The sequence below is a fragment of the Salvelinus alpinus genome, chromosome 7, assembly GCF_045679555.1.
Source record: "Salvelinus alpinus chromosome 7, SLU_Salpinus.1, whole genome shotgun sequence".
NCBI lineage: Eukaryota > Metazoa > Chordata > Actinopteri > Salmoniformes > Salmonidae > Salvelinus > Salvelinus alpinus.
The window spans coordinates 17,942,078-17,964,252 of record NC_092092.1 but is presented as its reverse complement, the minus strand read 5'-3'; the positions used below and the strand labels follow the sequence as shown (position 1 = coordinate 17,964,252).

At 43.0% G+C, this 22,175-nt stretch overlaps 1 protein-coding gene across 1 annotated transcript in view; it reads left to right on the top strand.

Annotated features, from left to right (window-relative positions):
- The window catches only part of wdr27 (WD repeat domain 27), a 274,954-nt gene that overhangs the window by 162,352 nt on the left and 90,427 nt on the right, over positions 1–22,175 (top strand). The window contains exon 22 of the mRNA XM_071409311.1: positions 12,806–12,903. Coding sequence (XP_071265412.1) covers positions 12,806–12,903 — 98 coding nt within the window. The remainder of the gene's footprint in view (positions 1–12,805; positions 12,904–22,175) is intronic.

Below are 22,175 nucleotides of genomic sequence, written 5' to 3'. Positions count from 1 at the left end.
GTAGTGCACTATAAAGGGAATAGGATGCCATTTAAGACGTAATCAGTGTTTCCAAGAGTGAAGGACTCGTTGAGCCATCATCGGTATAATTAATCTCTCTAAGGAGTAAAGCCACACTCTCTCACACACACACACACACACATGCACACACACACATTGGTTAAAAGTAGTGCACTATATGGGGAATAGGTTTCCATTTGGACCGGAGCCCAAGAGTGGTCTCAGCCTCAACCAGTGCATGGAAACATATGGAAATATCCTTTGTGCAGTAAATGCATGCATGTTCAATAAATGATACAAGTGTATAGGAGGGGTGTGCATATCATTCCAGTCTTTGACATAACTGTCAAATTAATTCAACATGTTTCAGAGCTATTTCTATTTAAAATATTATATATTATGTCTCATACAAGACCAAGTTATTAATATGAAACCAAGCCAGTTTTGTAACAATAGGAATATCTATAAGTAGCCATGTTTTATGTATCTGAGATATGTCTGGAATATTTAATCGCTCACAGACACAGACAGTAGATAGGGGGACAGACAAATGGACAGACAGAAGACAGGCAGAAAGACAGAGACTGACACATGGACAGACAGAAGACAGGCAGAAAGACAGAGACTGACACATGGACAGACAGAAGACAGGCAGAAAGACAGAGACTGACACATGGACAGACAGAAGACAGGCAGAAAGACAGACTGACACATGGACAGACAAGCAAACAGACAGACAATGATCATGGGGTTGAACTGGGTAAAACTGGAACAACAGGATGGTTGCACCCATTGACCCGACTATGTTTACTGTGAAGAGGGGGCACGGATCTGCTCTCGTGTTGACCTGACCCGCCCAACACAGGCCTTTGACACACACACACACACACACACACACACACACACACACACACACACACACACACACACACACACACACGCTGCATTGTCATCACTCAGAGAACACACACACAGTCACAGAGGCAGTAGCCTGGATTAACTGGGTGAACTGCACCTAGTGGCCTGGCTTAATAACTTCTTGTCACTACAGGGGGTGCTGTTTCAACTTCGACATTTTGCGTCTCCAAATTAAACTGCCTCGTACTCAATTCTTGCTCGTACAATATGCATATTATTATCTCTACAATCTCTAGTTTCTAAAACCGTTTGAATTATGTCTGTGGGTGAACCAGAACTCTTTCTACAGCGAAAATCATGACAGGACATGCGAAGGTCTGAAAACTAGGCTCTGATCTCGGATCAGTTTAAAGCTCTGTGTGTGCCCTATGGATCGAAATGAACTGCACCCGCCTTCCCCTGGATGTCAGTAACCAATGAGAAGTGGAATGGTGTTTCTACGTATTTCTCAGAGCTTATAAAAGGGCAAGGAACGAGGTGCGCTCTCTTTTCGACTTAGAAAATCTGAAATATTGTCTGGATTCACAAGATGTTGGGCTTTCATTTGCTGTACGCTGTGTATTTTTCAGAAATGTTTTAAGATGAGTAATTAGGTAATACACGTTGCTCTCTGTAGTTATTCTAGTCGCTTTGGGTGAGTTTTGTGATAGTGGCTGCAATGGTAAACTGTGATTTATACCTGAAAAATGCAGATTTTTCTAAAAAAACATATGCTATACCATAAATATGTTATCAGACTATCATCTTATGAAGTTGTTTCTTGGTTAGTGGCTATATATATCTTTATTTAGTCGAATTAGTGATAGCTACTGATGGAGTAAAAAACTGGTGGAGTAAAAAAAGTGGTGTCTTTTGCTAACGTGGTTAGCTAATAGATTTACATATTGTGTCTTCCCTGTAAAACATTTTAAAAATCAGAAATGATGGCTGGATTCACAAGATGTTGGGCTTTCATTTGCTGTATGCTGTGTATTTTTCAGAAATGTTTTAGGATGAGTATTTTGGTAATTGACGTCGGTCTCTGTAATTATTCCGGCTGCTTCCAACGCTATTTCAGATTGCAGCTGCAATGTAGAACTGTGATTTATACCTGAAATATGCAATTTTTTCTAAAAAGACATATGCTATACCATAAATATGTTATCAGACTGTCATCTTATGAAGTTGTTTCTTGGTTAGTGGCTATATACAGTGGGGAGAACAAGTATTTGATACACTGCCGATTTTGCAGGTTTTCCTACTTACAAAGCATGTAGAGGTGTGTAATTTTTATCATAGGTACACTTCAACTGTGAGAGACGGAATCTAAAACAAAAATCCAGAAAATCACATTGTATGATTTTTAAGTAATTAATTAACATTTTATTGCATGACATAAGTATTTGATACATCAGAAAAGCAGAACTTAATATTTGGTACAGAAACCTTTGTTTGCAATTACAGAGATCAGACGTTTCCTGTAGTTCTTGACCAGGTTTGCACACACTGCAGCAGGGATTTTGGCCCACTCCTCCATACAGACCTTCTCCAGATCCTTCAGGTTTCGGGGCTGTCGCTGGGCAATACGGACTTTCAGCTCCCTCCAAAGATTTTCTATTGGGTTCAGGTCTGGAGACTGGCTAGGCCACTCCAGGACCTTGAGATGCTTCTTACGGAGCCACTCCTTAGTTGCCCTGGCTGTGTGTTTTGGGTCGTTGTCATTCTGGAAGACCCAGCCACGACCCATCTTCAATGCTCTTACTGAGGGAAGGAGGTTGTTGGCCAAGATCTCGCGATACATGGCCCCATCCATCCTCCCCTCAATACGGTGCAGTCGTCCTGTCCCCTTTGCAGAAAAGCATCCCCAAAGAATGATGTTTCCACCTCCATGCTTCACAGTTGGGATGGTGTTCTTGGGGTTGTACTCATCCTTCTTCTTCCTCCAAACACAGCGAGTGGAGTTTAGACCAAAAAGCTCTATTTTTGTCTCATCAGACCACATGACCTTCTCCCATTCCTCCTCTGGATCATCCAGATGGTCATTGGCAAACTTCAGACGGGCCTGGACATGCGCTGGCTTGAGCAGGGGGACCTTGCGTGCGCTGCAGGATTTTAATCCATGACGGCGTAGTGTGTTACTAATGGTTTTCTTTGAGACTGTGGTCCCAGCTCTCTTCAGGTCATTGACCAGGTCCTGCCGTTTAGTTCTGGGCTGATCCCTCACCTTCCTCATGATCATTGATGCCCCACGAGGTGAGATCTTGCATGGAGCCCCAGACCGAGGGTGATTGACCGTCATCTTGAACTTCTTCCATTTTCTAATAATTGCGCCAACAGTTGTTGCCTTCTCACCAAGCTGCTTGCCTATTGTCCTGTAGCCCATCCCAGCCTTGTGCAGGTCTACAATTTTATCCCTGATGTCCTTACACAGCTCTCTGGTCTTGGCCATTGTGGAGAGGTTGGAGTCTGTTTGATTGAGTGTGTGGACAGGTGTCTTTTATACAGGTAACGAGTTCAAACAGGTGCAGTTAATACAGGTAATGAGTGGAGAACAGGAGGGCGTCTTAAAGAAAAACTAACAGGTCTGTGAGAGCCGGAAATCTTACTGGTTGGTAGGTGATCAAATACTTATGTCATGCAATAAAATACAAATTAATTACTTAAAAATCATACAATGTGATTTTCTGGATTTTTGTTTTAGATTCCGTCTCTCACAGTTGAAGTGTACCTATGATAAAAATTACAGACCTCTAAATGCTTTGTAAGTAGGAAAACCTGCAAAATCGGCAGTGTATCAAATACTTGTTCTCCCCACTGTATATCTTTATTTAGTCGAAATTGTGATAGCTGCCCATGCAGGAAAAAAATGGTGGAGAAAAAAAAGTTGTGTCTTTTGCTATCGTGGTTAGCTAATAGATTTACATATTGTGTCTTCCCTGTAAAACATTTAAAAAATCGGAAATGATGGCTGGATTCACAAGATCTGTATCTTTCATTTGGTGTCTTGGACTTGTGATTTCATGAACATTTGATTATATGATATCCCTGTGGCTTTAGGCTAGGCTATGCTAGTCAGCTTTTTTGATGGGGGGGATCCCGGATCCGGGGTTATGACTCGTTATTAACTTGCATTAACCCATCCTGATCCCTCCTTCAGCTGGGAACCACTCTTCCACCGCCTGCTCTCCCACCGCCTGCTCTCTCCCACCGCCTGCTCTCTCCCACCGCCTGCTCTCTCCCACCGCCTGCTCTCCCGCACCGCCTGCTCTCTCCCACCGCCTGCTCTCTCCCACCGCCTGCTCTCTCCCACCGCCTGCTCTCTCCCACCGCTTTGTCTCTCCCACCGCCTGCTCTCTCCCACCGCCTGCTCTCTCCCATTGCCTGCTCTCCCGCACCGCCTGCTCTCTCCCACCGCCTGCTCTCTCCCACCGCCTGCTCTCTCCCACCGCCTACTCTCTCCCACCGTCTGCTCTCTCCCACCGCCTGCTCTCTCCCACCGTCTGCTCTCTCCCACCGCCTGCTCTCTCCCACCGCCTGCTCTCTCCCACCGCCTGCTCTCTCCCACCGCCTGCTCTCTCCCACCGTCTGCTCTCTCCCACCGTCTGCTCTCTCCCACCGCCTGCTCTCTCCCACCGCCTGCTCTCTCCCACCGCCTGCTCTCCCGCACCACCTGCTCTCCCACCACCTGTCTCCCTCGGCCCAAAGACGTCTGGCACCCTTCTCTTTCACGCAACATAGGATAGCATAGAATGTAGGCTGCAGCCTATCCCCTATGTAGTTCACTTCTTTTGAAGCTAGATGGCGAATCAGTAGAGTGAGAGTCAGGGTAAAGTAGTGCACTATATAGGGAATAGGGTGCCATTTGGGATGCAGACAGTGTGTTGAGTCTCTTTTCACCTTGTCTTTTCCCAGTCACGCCACCCCATTGTGTGCAGCGCATTGTGGGCCGGCTGTACCGGCCATGGCATGCTGACCTGTGTTGACTCAGGCGGAACGCTGCGTCAATGTGGGGTCATCCCTCTTTCTGGGTGCCTTAGGGCTATGGGGCCACCTGGGCGCTGCCTTGTGGTCTTAGGGACAGTGCAGGGCACAGGGGCCGGAGGGGTAATGCCTCAGGAGCATCATGGGGAATGTCTTTCTATGCCTGGAAAGACTGTGTACATAATATAGCACACACACACACACACCAGAACTCACAAATACACACACACACACTAGGGATGCGCGGATTGACTCATAACGCACAGTCCCAGCCGTTATATCTGCGGGGGTGGGTTTAGTGACATGAAATATTGTATGGATGAAGGGTGGGTTTAGTGACATGAAATATTGTGTGGATGAAGGGCGGGTTTAGTGGCATGAAATATTGTATGGATGAAGGGCGGGTTTAGTGACATGAAATATTGTATGGATGAAGTGCGGGTGGGTTTAGTGACATGAAATATTGTATGGATGAAGGGCGGGTTTAGTGGCATGAAATATTGTGTGGATGAAGGGCGGGTTTAGTGGCATGAAATATTGTATGGATGAAGGGCGGGTTTAGTGGCATGAAATATTGTATGGATGAAGGGCAGGTTGAATAAAGAGAAGACAATGCATAAAAAAATCCATGAATGTATCATTCTTGTGCAATTTATATCTATAGGCTACATTGAGGTTTTTATTTCATTATGTTAATGCTATATTGCATTAATGTGTGAGCCTAAGCTTTAGGGCCTAACTGTACGTGGGCCAAATAGCCTACACTCCAATCACCAAATACTTTTGGGGACAGGCAGAAAATGTTAACGCTGATCCACGGAGGCAAAAAGAACAATGTCAGAGTTTAATTCAGGAAGAGAAAAGCTGTGAAATGGGACAGTTGAAAAAACAGTGAAGGGAGGTCCAGAAAAGTCATGTTTGGGAAAGATTTGGTCAAGTGTTAAAGAGGAGGATAGCAGTGCCGGTTGCGATGATTATGAGGGGCTGTACAAATTCCACAGTCACAAGACGGGGACTTCAAATAGGCCTATAGCACGTCAAGGGAACTGTAGCCAACTGTTCAGTTGGGTTACATGGGAACTGTAGTCTACTGTTCAGTTGGGTTACATGGGAACTGTAGTCTACTGTTCAGTTGGGTTACATGGGAACTGTAGTCTACTGTTCAGTTGGGTTACATGGGAACTGTAGTCTACTGTTCAGTGGGGTTACATGGGAACTGTAGTCTACTGTTCAGTTGGGTTACATGGGAACTGTAGTCTACTGTTCAGTTGGGTTACATGGGAACTGTAGTCTACTGTTCAGTTGGGTTACATGGGAACGGTAGTCTACTGTTCAGTTGGGTTACATGGGAACGGTAGTCTACTGTTCAGTTGGGTTACATGGGAACGGTAGTCTACTGTTCAGTTGGGTTACATGGGAACTGTAGTCTACTGTTCAGTTGGGTTACATGGGAACTGTAGTCTACTGTTCAGTTGGGTTACATGGGAACTGTAGTCTACTGTTCAGTTGGGTTACATGGGAACTGTAGTCTACTGTTCAGTTGGGTTACATGGGAACTGTAGTCTACTGTTCAGTTGGGTTACATGGGAACTGTAGTCTACTGTTCAGTTGGGTTACATGGGAACTGTAGTCTACTGTTCAGTTGGGTTACATGGGAACTGTAGTCTACTGTTCAGTTGGGTTACATGGGAACTGTAGTCTACTGTTCAGTTGGGTTACATGGGAACTGTAGTCTACTGTTCAGTTGGGTTACATGGGAACTGTAGTCTACTGTTCAGTTGGGTTACATGGGAACTGTAGTCTACTGTTCAGTTGGGTTACATGGGAACTGTAGTCTACTGTTCAGTTGGGTTACATGGGAACTGTAGTCTACTGTTCAGTTGGGTTACATGGGAACTGTAGTCTACTGTTCAGTTGGGTTACATGGGAACTGTAGTCTACTGTTCAGTTGGGTTACATGGGAACTGTAGTCTACTGTTCAGTTGGGTTACATGGGAACTGTAGTCTACTGTTCAGTTGGGTTACATGGGAACTGTAGTCTACTGTTCAGTTGGGTTACATGGGAACTGTAGTCTACTGTTCAGTTGGGTTACATGGGAACGGTAGTCTACTGTTCAGTTGGGTTACATGGGAACTGTAGTCTACTGTTCAGTTGGGTTACATGGGAACGGTAGTCTACTGTTCAGTTGGGTTACATGGGAACGGTAGTCTACTGTTCAGTTGGGTTACATGGGAACTGTAGTCTACTGTTCAGTTGGGTTACATGGGAACTGTAGTCTATTGTTCAGTTGGGTTACATGGGAACTGAAATCTGGACACTGACTGTCGGTCTATAACCTCTCACAAAGCAGTAAAATGATACACCAACATTTTTACTCAGGAACAGGAGTGGAGAAATATGATTTATTTCTTTCAGCATCTTGAGAAAATGCAAATGAAAAGTTAGATACCGTCTGTAGAGGTGCTGTCTTTATCAGCATAATTGAAGCTGATAGTATTTCAACCACAAAATATGCACCCAAGCTGCACTGAAATCTGATCAGAAACATGTTGGGTCGTTTTCACAGCTTTCTATTTCTTTACAACCAGTCAAACTGAGGTCATTTGGACATTTTGCACCGAAAATCGTTCCTGTTTTTTTTTGGTTATTGCATTTTCTTCCCGGTTCCTAAATGTCTTTGCTCAGCAAAAAAGGCAGAGATAACAGAGAGAACTTTACCGATGTGAACTAGGTTGATAATTATTTCTGTCGATTTATGACATTCTGGTGAGGAAGGGTTAATTTAGTCTTCTAGGGCAACATAATGACAGAAGAGGAGCTACATGTATCTAATTATAGACAAGTTGACTAACAAATAGCCAACAAAATGTTGGAAATTATAAGCAGAAACAAATCTAAATCAGGCAAAAACAATTCTGTACCCCTTGTAAAAAATTATTTCCGCTCTTTTCTATATTTGCGAGTTAGGGTCAGGTGAGGGCCTCAGATTTTCACTCATAGTCGGGCGGTTGTTGATGGGTTATTGGTAATTGCGGGCGGGCGAACAAAAAGCAGACACACACACACACACACACACACACACACACACACACACACACACACACACACACACACACACAGACACAGACACACACACACAAAGCGTACATAACATAGATAACATCCCCCCTCTCCTCACCTAATCTCCTCCCCTCACTTTCTCCGACCTTATCCCTGGGATGGCTTGGGTTCTTGCACCAAGCAAAGTTTTTTAATAAAGGTACATCAATGTAAATAAAGCTGTTTTATAAGATGTGTTGCTTACCCCCAAAAAAGTATTGCAGAGTTCAACGTAGAGGGATTTGTGTGTGCACCATATCTCTGTATATTGACCGGACATGTGGCTCAGACATTGTGAACTGAAGCAGCTTCTTCAGCACTGCTTAAACTTTCCATCTTTTCCTTTCTCTGCAAAGATCACCTGGAAATCATCAGAGCCGAGGCACTTCTCAGAAACTACAACTTGAAATGCCCTCTCAGACTCACTTTCCCACATTCTTACTGGAAACCTAACCTAAACAAAACAAACCTCCTCTCCTTCATTATGTGCATCATCAAAGAATCTGGTGTAAAAGTCATAAATTGACCCTATGAATATCCCTAAAGGGCAAGATGATAAAAAGTTTGTTTGTTTTAGTGAGTGAAGAAACAGCCTCAGTCCAAGGGTGTCTCCAAAATGACACCATATCCCCTATATAGTACACTACTCTTGATCAGCTCTGGTCAAAAGTAGTTCACTATATAGGGAATAGAGTACCATTTGGGGGACAGACAAAGTCTCTTATCCCATCTCGGTGGGTTGTGGTGGTGGGGGAAGATGAAAAGAATGACACATTTGTTTCCATTCCAGCATTCAGCATAGTAATGCAGCTACGGTTCTCAGCACCCTATTCAGGTGTTACCTCTACTCTGTCTCCATCTGACTCTACTCTGTCTCCATCTGACTCTACTCTGTCTCCATCTGACTCGACTCTCTGTCTCCACCTGACTCTACTCTCTGTCTCCACCTGACTCTACTCTGGTCCACCTGACTCTACTCTGTCTCCATCTGACTCTACTCTGTCTCCACCTGACTCTACTCTGTCTCCACCTGACTCTACTCTCTGTCTCCACCTGACTCTACTCTCAGTCTCCACCTGACTCTACTCTCTGTCTCCACCTGACTCTACTCTGTCTCCACCTGACTCTACTCTGTCTCCACCTGACTCTACTCTCTGTCTCCACCTGACTCTACTCTCTGTCTCCACCTGACTCTACTCTCTGTCTCTCTCTGACTCTACTCTCTGTCTCTCTCTGACTCTTTAACATTCAGGGGTTACCTCTACTCTCTCTCTGACTCTAATCTGTCTCTCTCTGACTCTTTAACATTCAGGGGTTACCTCTACTCTCTCTCTGACTCTACTCTGTCTCCACCTGACTCTACTCTCTGTCTCCACCTGACTCTACTCTCTGTCTCCATCTGACTCTACTCTCTTTCTCCACCTGACTCTACTCTGTCTCCACCTGACTCTACTCTCTGTCTCCACCTGACTCTACTCTCTGTCTCTCTCTGACTCTTTAACATTCAGGGGTTACCTCTACTCTCGCTCTGACTCTAATCTGTCTCTCTCTGACTACTCTGTCTCTCTCTGACTATTTAACATTCAGGGGTTACCTCTACTCTGTCTCTCTCTGACTCTTTAACATGCAGGGGATAACTCTATTCTGTCTCTCTCTGACTCTTTAACATTCAGGTGTTACCTCTACTCTGTCTCTCTCTGACTATTTAACATTCAGGGGTTACCTCTACTCCCTCTCTCTGACTCTACGCTGTATCTCTCTGACTCTCTCACATTCAGGGGTTACCTCTACTCTGTCTTTCTCTGACTCTACTCTGTCTCTCTCACATTCAGGGGTTACCTCTACTCTCTCTCTCTGACTCTACTCTGTCTCTCTCTCTGACTCTTTAACATTCAGGGGTTACCTCTACTCTCTCTCTGACTCTAATCTGTCTCTCTCTGACTCTTTAACATTCAGGGGTTACCTCTACTCTCTCTCTGACTCTACTCTGTCTCCACCTGACTCTACTCTCTGTCTCCACCTGACTCTACTCTCTGTATCCTACTGACTCTACTCTCTGTCTCTCTCTGACTCTACTCTGTCTCTCTCTGACTCTACTCTGTCTCTCTCTGACTACTCTATCTCTCTCTGACTCTTTAACATTCAGGGGTTACCTCTACTCTGTCTCCCTCTGACTCTTTAACATTCAGGAGTTACCTCTACTCTATTTCTCTCTGACTCTACTCTGTCTCTCTCTGACTCTTTAACATTCAGGGGTTACCTCTACTCTCTCTGACTCTCGCACATTCAGGGGTTACCTCTACTCTCTCTCTCTCTGATTCTAATCTGTCTCTCTCTGACTCTACGCTGTCTCTCTCTGACTCTTTAACATTCAGGGGTTACCTCTACTCTCTCTCTCTCTGACTCTACTCTGTCTCTCTTTGACTACTCTGTCTCTCTCTGACTCTTTAACATGCAGGGGTTACCTCTACCCTGTCTCTCTCTGACTCTACTCTGTCTCTCTCTGACTCTACTCTGTCTCTCTCTGACTACTCTGTCTCTCTCTGACTCTTTAACATTCAGGGGTTACTTCTACTCTCTCTCTGACTCTAATCTGTCTCTCTCTGTCTCTACTCTGTCTCTCTCTGACTCTTTCACATTCAGGGGTTACCTCTACTCTGTCTTTCTCTGACTCTATTCTGTCTCTTTCTGACTCTTTAACATTCAAGGGTTACCTCTACTCTGTCTCTATCTGACTCTCTCACATTCAGGGGTTACCTCTACTGTCTCTCTCTGACTCTACTCTGTCTCTCTGACTCTACTCTCTCTTTCTGACTCTTTAACATTCAGGGGTTACCTCTACTCTCTCTTTGACTCTACTCTGTCTCTCTCTGACTCTCTCATATTCAGGGGTTACCTCTATTCTCTCTCTCTGACTCTACTCTGTCTCTCTCTGACTCTACTCTGTCTCTCTCTGACTCTACTCTATCTCTTTCTGACTCTTTAACAGTCAGGGGTTACCTCAACTCTCTCTCTCTGATTCTACTCTGTCTCTCTCTGACTCTTTAACATTCAGGGGTTACCTCTACTCTGTCTCCCTCTGACTCTTTAACATTCAGGAGTTACCTCTACTCTATTTCTCTCTGACTCTACTATGTCTCTCTCTGACTCTACTCTGTCTCTCTCTGACTCTACTCTGTTTTTCTCTGACTATTTAACATTCAGGGGTTACCTCTACTCTGTCTCTCTCTGACTACTCTGTCTCTCTCTGACTCTCGCACATTGAGGGGTTATCTCTACTGTCACTCTCTGACTCTCTCACATTCAGGGGTTACCTCTACTCTGCCTCTCTGACTCTCTCACATTCCGGAGTTATCTACTGTCTCGGACTCTCTCACAGTCAGTGTTTATCTCTACTGTCTCTCTCTGACGCTCTCACATTCAGAGGTTATCTCAACGGCCTTTCTTGGACTCTCTCACAGTCAGGGTTTATCTCTACTGTCTTTCTCTGACTCTCTCACATTCAGGGGTTATCTCTACTGTCTCTCTGACTCTCTCACATTCAGAGGTTATGTCAACGGCCTCTCTTGGACTCTCTCACATTCAGGGGTTATCTCTACTGTCTCTGACTCTCTCACAGTCAGGGTTTATCTCTACTGTCTCTCTCTGACTCTCTCACATTCAGGGGTTATCTCTACTGTCTTTCTGACTCTCTCACATTCAGGGGTTATCTCTACTGTCTCTCTGACTCTCTTACAGTCAGGGTTTATCTCTACTGTCGCTCTCTGACTCTCTCACATTCAGGGGTTATCTCTACTGTCTCTGACTCTCTCACAGTCAGGGTTTATCTCTACTGTCTCTCTCTGACTCTCTCACATTCAGGGGTTATCTCTACTGTCTTTCTGACTCTCTCACATTCAGGGGTTATCTCTACTGTCTCTCTGACTCTCTTACAGTCAGGGTTTATCTCTACTGTCGCTCTCTGACTCTCTCACAGTCAGGGTTTATCTCTACTGTCTTTCTCTGACTCTCTCACATTCAGGGGTTATCTACTGTCTCGGACTCTTTCACATTCAGGGATTATCTCTACTGTCTCTGCCTCTCTCACAGTCAGGGTTTATCTCTACTGTCTCTCTCTGACTCTCTCACATTCAGAGGTTATCTCAATGGCCTCTCTTGGACTCTCTCACATTCAGGGGTCATCTACTGTCTCGGACTCTCACATCCAGGGGTTATCTCTACTCTGCCTCTCTCTGACTCTTTCACATTCAGGGGTTATCTACTGTCTCGGACTCTCACATGCAGGGATTATCTCTACTCTGCCTCTCTCTGCCTCTCTCACATTCAGGGGTGGTAAATTACCCAGCGATAATTCTGTGCAGTCTTATGTATATGAATATGAATAATATATGTATTATAGAACTGTTTTTCCAGATGGACACACCGAGGCAAAACATTTTGCATTCTGTGTTCTTCGGACACGTTTGGGTAGTACCTCGCTGTTTCACCCTGTTTAAAACGTGTTCTTTCTTCTTAACTTGACCTAGAATTATTTTATATTAATCACATTCAATTTAACATTAAAGATTAAATCTGCAGTAGGGGGAAACAGCAGCACTGGCTGCCCCATCACCACTGTTATTGTTTTTCTTGCCGAGCAGGGAAAGCGTTGCGCAGCATGTAAAGAAAAAAGTGCAATCTATATTGTGCTCTTCTATCGTGCGTGCAATGTTGGGGGAAACACAGTGTTTGTTGTTTGCAGAAGCTTCTTTGTTGTTCTTTAACAGACGTGTCACCATTAAGGATTCCAGCCTTAATATCTTATTTATTTATTTGTTTATCCTCTAGGGCTCTATGTTCAGTAGCCAGACTCCAGACTCCTACAACCTCTTCCTGACCAGCGCAGTGACCGACGGAGTTAAGCTGTGGGACCTGAGGACACTCAGGTTGGTTGGTCAAACTCTACTGGTTCTTACAACTGGTTCTCATAACCACTGTCACCCTATTCTCCTCTACTGAGACTCACTGTTACCCTATTCTCCTCTACTGAGACTCACTGTTACCCTATTCTCCTATACTGAGACTCACTGTTACCCTATTCTCCTCTACTGAGACTCACTGTTACCCTATTCTCCTCTACTGAGACTCACTGTTACCCCATTCTCCTCTACTGAGACTCACTGTTACCATATTCTCCTCTACTGAGACTCACTGTTACCCTATTCTCCTCTACTGAGGTTCACTGTTACCCTATTCTCCTCTACTGAGACTCACTGTTACCCTATTCTCCTCTACTGAGACTCACTGTTACCCTATTCTCCTCTACTGAGACTCACTGTTGCCCTATTCTCCTCTACTGAGACTCACTGTTACCCTATTCTCCTCAACTGAGACTCACTGTTACCCTATTCTCCTCTACTGAGACTCACTGTTACCCTATTCTCCTCTACTGAGACTCACTGTTACCCTATTCTCCTCTACTGAGACTCACTGTTACCCTATTCTCCTCAACTGAGACTCACTGTTACCCTATTCTCCTCTACTGAGTCTCACTGTTACCCTATTCTCCTCTACTGAGACTCACTGTTACCCTATTCTCCTCAACTGAGACTCACTGTTACCCTATTCTCCTCAACTGAGACTCACTGTTACCCTATTCTCCTCTACTGAGACTCACTGTGGCAGCATTCACTCTCTACCACTGCTGACTCTCATCCTCAACTGACTCACCCTCAACTGACTCACCCTCAACTGACGCTCACTCTGGCACTCCGCACCATGATTTCCCTATTTCTTATGCAGTTGGAATCGCTAATCCTTTTCACTCACACACACTTGATTTTTCACATTTTTGAGACTTTGATTACTGATTAACTGCACATTGACAGACCAAGAACTTCAAACCAACTGCCATCCGGAACCATTCAAAATCTGCGGGCTATATAAAATAAGTACTTTTAAATATTTGATAGCTAAAGCAGGAATTGACTCCACATGTGGTTTAAAAGCATTTTATTTATTTCCATTTCCTCTTGCTACAGGGAACCTGAAACATGTCCTCCACTGAGAGCTGGTGAGACTTTTCACACTTTCAGAGAGAGAGAGAGAGAGAGATATTTGGCAGCTTTTTTCCTCCCTGCTCTTGCAAAAAAACAAACAAAAAAAACATTTTTCCACCTCATGCAGTTTCAGTGTGGTGGTAGAAGCTTTGGGGGATAGTTGCAAAGGCACAAGTTGCTTTTGGCTAAATTGATAAGAGCGTGGCACTATCAATGCCAAGATTGTGGTTTCAATTCCTGCAGGCATCACATACAAAAAAATTACAATATGTACTGTAAGTCTATTTGGAGAAAAGTGTTATATAGTTGCTAAACTCAATTCTGAACTATGTGCTGTGTAGTTGTTAAACACAGGTCTGAGATAAGTGCTGTGTAGTTGTTAAACACAGGTCTGCGATAAGTGCTGTGTAGTTGTTAAACACAGGTCTGAGATAAGTGCTGTGTAGTTGTTAAACACAGGTCTGAGATAAGTGCTGTGTAGTTGTTAAACCCAGGTCTGAGATAAGTGCTGTGTAGTTGTTAAACCCAGGTCTGCGATAAGTGCTGTGTAGTTGTTAAACACAGGTCTGAGATAAGTGCTGTGTAGTTGTTAAACACAGGTCTGAGATAAGTGCTGTGTAGTTGTTAAACCCAGGTATGAGATAAGTGCTGTGTAGTTGTTAAACCCAGGTCTGAACTAAGTGCTGTGTAGTTGTTAAACCCAGGTCTGAACTAAGTGCTGTGTAGTTGTTAAACCCAGGTCTGTGATAAGTGCTGTGTAGTTGTTAAACCCAGGTCTGCGATAAGTGCTGTGTAGTTGTTAAACCCAGGTCTGAGATAAGTGCTGTGTAGTTGTTAAACACAGGTCTGAGATAAGTGCTGTGTAGTTGTTAAACCCAGGTCTGAGATAAGTGCTGTGTAGTTGTTAAACACAGGTCTGAACTAAGTGCTGTGTAGTTGTTAAACCCAGGTCTGAGATAAGTGCTGTGTAGTTGTTAAACCCAGGTCTGAACTAAGTGCTGTGTAGTTGTTAAACCCAGGTCTGAACTAAGTGCTGTGTAGTTGTTAAACCCAGGTCTGCGATAAGTGCTGTGTAGTTGTTAAACCCAGGTCTGAACTAAGTGCTGTGTAGTTGTTAAACACAGGTCTGAACTAAGTGCTGTGTAGTTGTTAAACCCAGGTCTGAGATAAGTGCTGTGTAGTTGTTAAACCCAGGTCTGCGATAAGTGCTGTGTAGTTGTTAAACCCAGGTCTGAGATAAGTGCTGTGTAGTTGTTAAACCCAGGTCTGAACTAAGTGCTGTGTAGTTGTTAAACACAGGTCTGAGATAAGTGCTGTGTAGTTGTTAAACCCAGGTCTGAACTAAGTGCTGTGTAGTTGTTAAACCCAGGTCTGAGATAAGTGCTGTGTAGTTGTTAAACCCAGGTCTGAACTAAGTGCTGTGTTGTTGTTAAACCCAGGTCTGAGATAAGTGCTGTGTAGTTGTTAAACCCAGGTCTGAACTAAGTGCTGTGTAGTTGTTAAACCCAGGTCTGAGATAAGTGCTGTGTAGTTGTTAAACCCAGGTCTGAACTAAGTGCTGTGTAGTTGTTAAACCCAGGTCTGAGATAAGTGCTGTGTAGTTGTTAAACCCAGGTCTGAACTAAGTGCTGTGTAGTTGTTAAACCCAGGTCTGAGATAAGTGCTGTGTAGTTGTTAAACACAGGTCTGAGATAAGTGCTGTGTAGTTGTTAAACCCAGGTCTGAACTAAGTGCTGTGTAGTTGTTAAACCCAGGTCTGAGATAAGTGCTGTGTAGTTGTTAAACCCAGGTCTGAGCTAAGTGCTGTGTAGTTGTTAAACCCAGGTCTGAACTAAGTGCTGTGTTGTTGTTAAACCCAGGTCTGAGATAAGTGCTGTGTAGTTGTTAAACCCAGGTCTGAACTAAGTGCTGTGTAGTTGTTAAACCCAGGTCTGAACTAAGTGCTGTGTAGTTGTTAAACCCAGGTCTGAGATAAGTGCTGTGTAGTTGTTAAACCCAGGTCTGAACTAAGTGCTGTGTAGTTGTTAAACCCAGGTCTGAGATAAGTGCTGTGTAGTTGTTAAACCCAGGTCTGAGATAAGTGCTGTGTAGTTGTTAAACCCAGGTCTGAGATAAGTGCTGTGTAGTTGTTAAACCCAGGTCTGAACTAAGTGCTGTGTAGTTGTTAAACCCAGGTCTGAGATAAGTGCTGTGTAGTTGTTAAACCCAGGTCTGAGATAAGTGCTGTGTAGTTGTTAAACCCAGGTCTGAGATAAGTGCTGTGTAGTTGTTAAACCCAGGTCTGAGATAAGTGCTGTGTAGTTGTTAAACCCCTGTCTGAGATAAGTGCTGTGTAGTTGTTAAACCCAGGTCTGAGCAACTGTAAAATCTGAGCTCTTCTCCACTGATGGTACAGTGCTTACCAGCACTCCATTGTCTTTGCCCCATGATGTAACCAATCTGGTCCGGGTTTGTTTTAGCTGTCTTGCCAACTCCTATGGTCATTGTCAACAAGACAGCACAAACAGATCTGGGACCGGTCTATATTTGAACTACAGGACATCTGACAACAATCAGTATCCCAAATAGTTTGTCTTATGCATTGTTAAGGATGAGCCTTAAAGTATTAGCACTAATTCAACGTAAATCATGACAAAGCTTTTGGCTGAGTGCCAGCTGGCCTAGGTGTTAGTAATGTACTTTAGAGCAGGTGTACTCCTCTTGCTGACCCTCGCATATTCAAAGTATTGCTCGATTTCATAAAAAATTCTATGACGAGTATTTTAACAAAAATATCATACAAAAATGTTTAGCTGCCCCTTTATGGTTACCTTGGTAACATGGCCACTCGAGTCATCAAGTGTGCCTGTGAGAATATCACTAGCGAAGGCCAACGATGTCTCTTTTTGCTAGCAGTGGGAGCAAACTCAAACAACGAAAAGCAACCTAGCTTGTGAACAAAACAATGTAAATAGCTAAGAAACACAAGGACAAAGTCTCACTTTAGTAGACTTTCGATTAAATTAGACCAACTTTTATGCCTGTGCTCATTGCTTATAAAAACAAATATTGCAAGACTCATAGCCCCCCAGACAGGCAGTGTTGCTGCGCGAGGTGGGATAGCTATAACATTAGGATTCAGATTTCTTTGTGCATTACCAGATAAGAAACAAAATGGCAGAAATACTTTTGAAAACAGCTACTGGAGTATTTATTTTGCTATAAATCACAACTCGCACCTGTTCCCATACTTGACTATCTTTATTAAATGCTCACACCTTAGAGCCCGGAGTGTTACCACGCGCCAATGTGGCTGGTGAATTAGACATTCTTTCCCACCAATGCCAAAATCGGCAGGTGGCGGGTGTTAATTTTAAGCCCTGTTAACGATTACATGCATACTCATAACATGATGCAGGCGCCGCTATGCTTGAAAATATGGAGAGTGGTACTCAGTAATGTGTTGCAATGGATTTCACCCAGACATAACAGTTTGTATTTAGGACAAAAAAATGTATTGCCTTGCCACAATATTTTCAGTATTACTTTAGTTCCTTGTAGCAAACAGGATGCATGTTTTGGAATATTTTTATTCTGTACAGGGTTCCTTTTCACTCTGTCCACCATCTCTGCAGCACTCCACCAATACGGCCTTTATGGTAGAATGTCCAGACGGAAGCCAGTGGAGTAACTACAATGTTGTTTTCTCCTATCACAGCCATTAAACTCTGTGACTGTTTTAAAGTCATCATTGGCATCATGGTGATATCCCAGAGCGGTTTCCTTCCTCTCCGGCAACTGAGTTAGGAAAGACACCTGTGTCTTTGTAGGGACTAGGTGAATTGATACACCATCCAAAGTGTAATTAATAACTACTCCATGCTCAAAGGGATATTCAATATCTTTTTTTTTTTACCTATCTACCAATAGGTGCCATTCTTTGCGAGGCATTAGAAAACCTCCCTGGTCTTTGTGGTTGAATCTGTGTTTGAATTTCACTGCTCGACTGAGGGACCTTAAAGATCATTTTAAGTGTGGAGTACAGAGATGAAGTACTCATTAAAGAATCACGTTAAACACTATTGCACTCGGTGGGTCCTTGCAACTTATTTTGTGACTTGTTAAGCACATTTTTACTCCTGACCTTATTTAGGCTTGCCATAACAAAGGGGTTGAATGTATTTACTCGACATTTCAGCTTTTCATTTTTAATTAACTTGTAAAAATGTCGCAAAAATGTATTCCACTTTGCCAATGACAAAAAAATCTATATTTGATCAGAACAATTTGGAAAAAGTCAAGGGGTGTGAATACTTTCTGAAGGCACTATAAATGCTTTTTTTGTGCATTTGGGTATTTTAATTCGAATAGTATTCAGACCCCTTGACTTTTTCCACATTTCGATACGTTACAGCCTTATTCAAAAATGTATTAAATACAAAATGTTCCTCATCAATCTACGCACAATACCCATAATGATAAAGCGAAAACAGGTTTTTAGAAATGTTTGCAAATGTATTAAAAATAGAAAATAGAATATTACATAAATATTCAGACACTTTGCTATGAGACTTGAAATTGAGGTCAGATGCATCCTGTTTCCATTGATCTTCATAGAGATGTTTCTACAAGTTGATTGGAGTACACCTGTGGTAAATTCAATTGATTGGACATGATTTGGAAAGGCACACAGCTGTCTATATAAGGTCCCACAGTTGACAGTAAATGTCAGAGCAAAAATCAAGATTCTCTGGTCTGATGAAACCAAGATTGAACTCTTTGGCCTGAATGCCAAGCGTCACATCTGGAGGAAACCTGGCACCATCCCTATGGTGAAGCGTGGTGGCAGCATCATGGGAATTTTTTTCAGCTGTAGTTACTGGGAGACTAGTCAGGGTCGAGGGAAAGATGAACGGAGCAAAGTACAGAGAGATCCTTGATGAAAACCTGCTCCAGAGCGCTCAGGACCTCAGACTGGGGCAAAGGTACACCTTCCAACAGGACAACAACCCTAAGCACACAGCCAAGACAATGCAGGAGTGACTTCGGGATAAGTCTCTCAATGTCCTTGAGTTGCCCAGCCAGAGCCTGGACTTGTACCTGATCGAACATCTCTGGAGAGACCTGAAAATAGCTGTGCAGCGAAGCTCCCCATCCAACCTGACAGAGCTTGAGAGGATCCGCAGAGAAGAATGGGAGAAACTCCCCAAATACAGGTGTGCCAAGCTTGTAGCGCCATACCCAAGAAGACTCGAGGCTGTAATCGCTGCCATATGTACTTCAACAAAGTACTGAGTAAAGGGTCTGTTTAATTACGTAAATGTGATATTTCAGTTCGTTTAAAAAAAAATTGGGTTAAAAATGTTACGTTTGTTTTTGCTTTGTCATTATGGGGTATTGTGTGTAGATTGATGAGGGGGAAAAAACAGTTTAATCAATTTTAGAATAAGACTGTAATGTAACAGAATGTGGAAAATGTCAAGGGGTCTGAGTACTTTCTGAATGCACTGTCTTTGAGTATTTGAATGGTAATTTGTAAAAAGAAAATAGTTGACCAAATTGTATTTGAAAGTAAAATATGTTTTTTAAATACTATTTTGGGATAACTGAGTTCAGTACATGGGAGTTTATTTGCATCAGTGTTTTTGAGTATTTTGAAATATTTTCCAAGTGTATTTCCAAATATATTCCAATATTTAACTACTTGTTTTTTCAAATAAAGGTTATCTGAATAGTTGTTTTGAAATGTATTGAAAAGTAATTCTACCCAGTACAGCCAGAGGAGGATAGGACTCCCCTAGGATTCTGGTTCCTCTCAAGGTTTCTTCCTTCTAGGGAGTTGTTCCTTGCCACTTTGCCCCTGCTTGCTCTTTGGGATCTTGGCCGGGTTACTATAAAGCACTTTGTGATTGATAAATTGCTTCTCTCAATGAGGATTCCATTCTCTCTTATGAAAGGACTTTCATTCTTCAACACTAAATCCTTCTCAGCAGGATCTGAATGTTCACAATAACATTTGTAGAACACCCTATGTTTGGGATATAGGTCCCATTTCTGTCTATTCAAATACACATACATTATAATTTAATTAAATGTCTAAAATTTCAAATGTGAACATTCCAAATAAGTTGTGGCCTGTCGTGGTCTAGCTGTTTAAGCCGCTACCTCTGGAGCACATGTACTATGTACCGCTGCCAGCATGGGTTCAAATTTGACCCACTGATTTTTCAGCACTCTCTCGCCTACCTTTCTCCTCTGTCTCTCTCTACCCAATAAACATACAAAATATTTTTAAAAATGTATAATTCCAAAGTTGATTAGTATGGTATCTCCTTGACAAATGAATTTGAACCAAGTTTTGTACATTTTGTTTTCCACCCTGTCCCACCCTGTTGATAGATATCCACAACCTGCATGTATGCAGGTTATTGAGGGGTAGGTCTAGGCTAGAGTCATTGACTTTGAGTAAGCCTATCCTATGTGGCTATCAATGCCAATTGATGTCGAACTCCACTTTGCTTTGGAATTTGAACACATCCTGTGTCTCATTCTTTTGTGTCTGAGCTGAGTGAGACTGCTTACATGCCATGTGTTCCATCCAGCCCTGGGTTCAAACACTATTTCAAATATTTTTAAAATACCCTTACCGTTTGATTTTGTCTGCCTGGAGTGCCAGGTTATGTGGGGTTTGCACTTTTGGGACTATTCTATTGGTTCCATTGCACCAGGTAAGCTCAATCAAAATTATTTCAAATTGTTTTTTGAACCCCGTTCTGGTCCTATCCAAGGGCCAGACAGAGTCTGTCAAAGCCTGATTCCGTTTAGATAAATATTTGTGCCCCGTTTCCAGGTCATGTTCTGGTCAGGGTCTTGTTCTACGGCCTGTCATATAGTGGCCCAATCCTGTCTCTGTGTGTGTGTGTGTGTGATTGTCTCTTAGAGGAAACCACATGGTGGATGTGATATTGAAATATGTGTGAGGGCTTCATACATCTCTCTTGTCATTTCCTTCGGTCTCAATCCTTGACGATATCATTGCTCAATTTAAGAATCTGCACTGCGTCTCAGCAAAGCCAAACATAGTTTACATTTACTTGGTAGAAGTGGTTGGACAAGTTAAGGATAACTTGACCTTTTTCTTTTGTGGTGTGGCCTTGATGCTACATTATAGAGGCTACACACCCTTGCACCCTACTCATCATGATCATTGTTCAGCGACAAAGACAAATCTTTGTCTCCCTCCTCCACTCCATTTCACTTGTCTTCTTCTTCTTCCTGAAGATACGTATCAGGTTTGGGTTTGTTCTTCAAAAGTCTGGTTCCTGTCAAGATGTCTTCCTGTACTCACAACCTATCACCTGACAGATATTTTATTTACCTCTGCCCCTAAGCCTAGGGTTAAAGGTCAATGTAGAAGCCTCCAAGGAATATCTCATATTGATGATGTCAGACTATTTAATCATGCAGGTGCACGCACACATGTGACAGGCAGCTGGTCATAACATTGGCCTGTGTCAGTTCATTAGTTATTAGTGGATATTTCCCTGAGCACTCTAATATTGTATTTATAACCAAACTGAGTTATTTTCCATTGTCTCAGGGACTGTCCCAAATAACACCCTATTCCAGATAGTGCACTACTTTTGACCAGGGCCCATATGGATCTGGCCAAAAGTAGTGCACTATATAGGAGATAGGAAGCCATTTGGGTCATATTCATTGCCTTGCTATGACCATGTGTTGACATCACGTACCTGAAAGGATTTGGTACCAAAACCCAAAGAGCTCGGAAAAGCTTACATTTTTTTCCAAGCTTCATTAAAAAATAAAGTGACATCATCTCAGTGAAAAGAAAGAGAAATGTGAAAATGAAACATTTTGGCCATCAGTCATATACCTTTTCAGACAGATGGAAGTATATTTGCTTGCGTTGTGTCCCAAATGGTGCAAAACTGCCTATAGTGCATTACTTCTGACCAGATCCTTATTGCCCCCTTCGGCCCTGGTCAACAGTAGTGTACTGCCCTTTCAGAAAAGTCACCTAATTTCACAACTCACATGAGTTGGAACACTTCACATGTGATCACATGTAGTTTCAAGTAATCAAGTGTTGCTTTACATGTCACCTGTTTACCACATTAACTTTACATAAAATGGCGTGATTATATGAAAATGTGTTT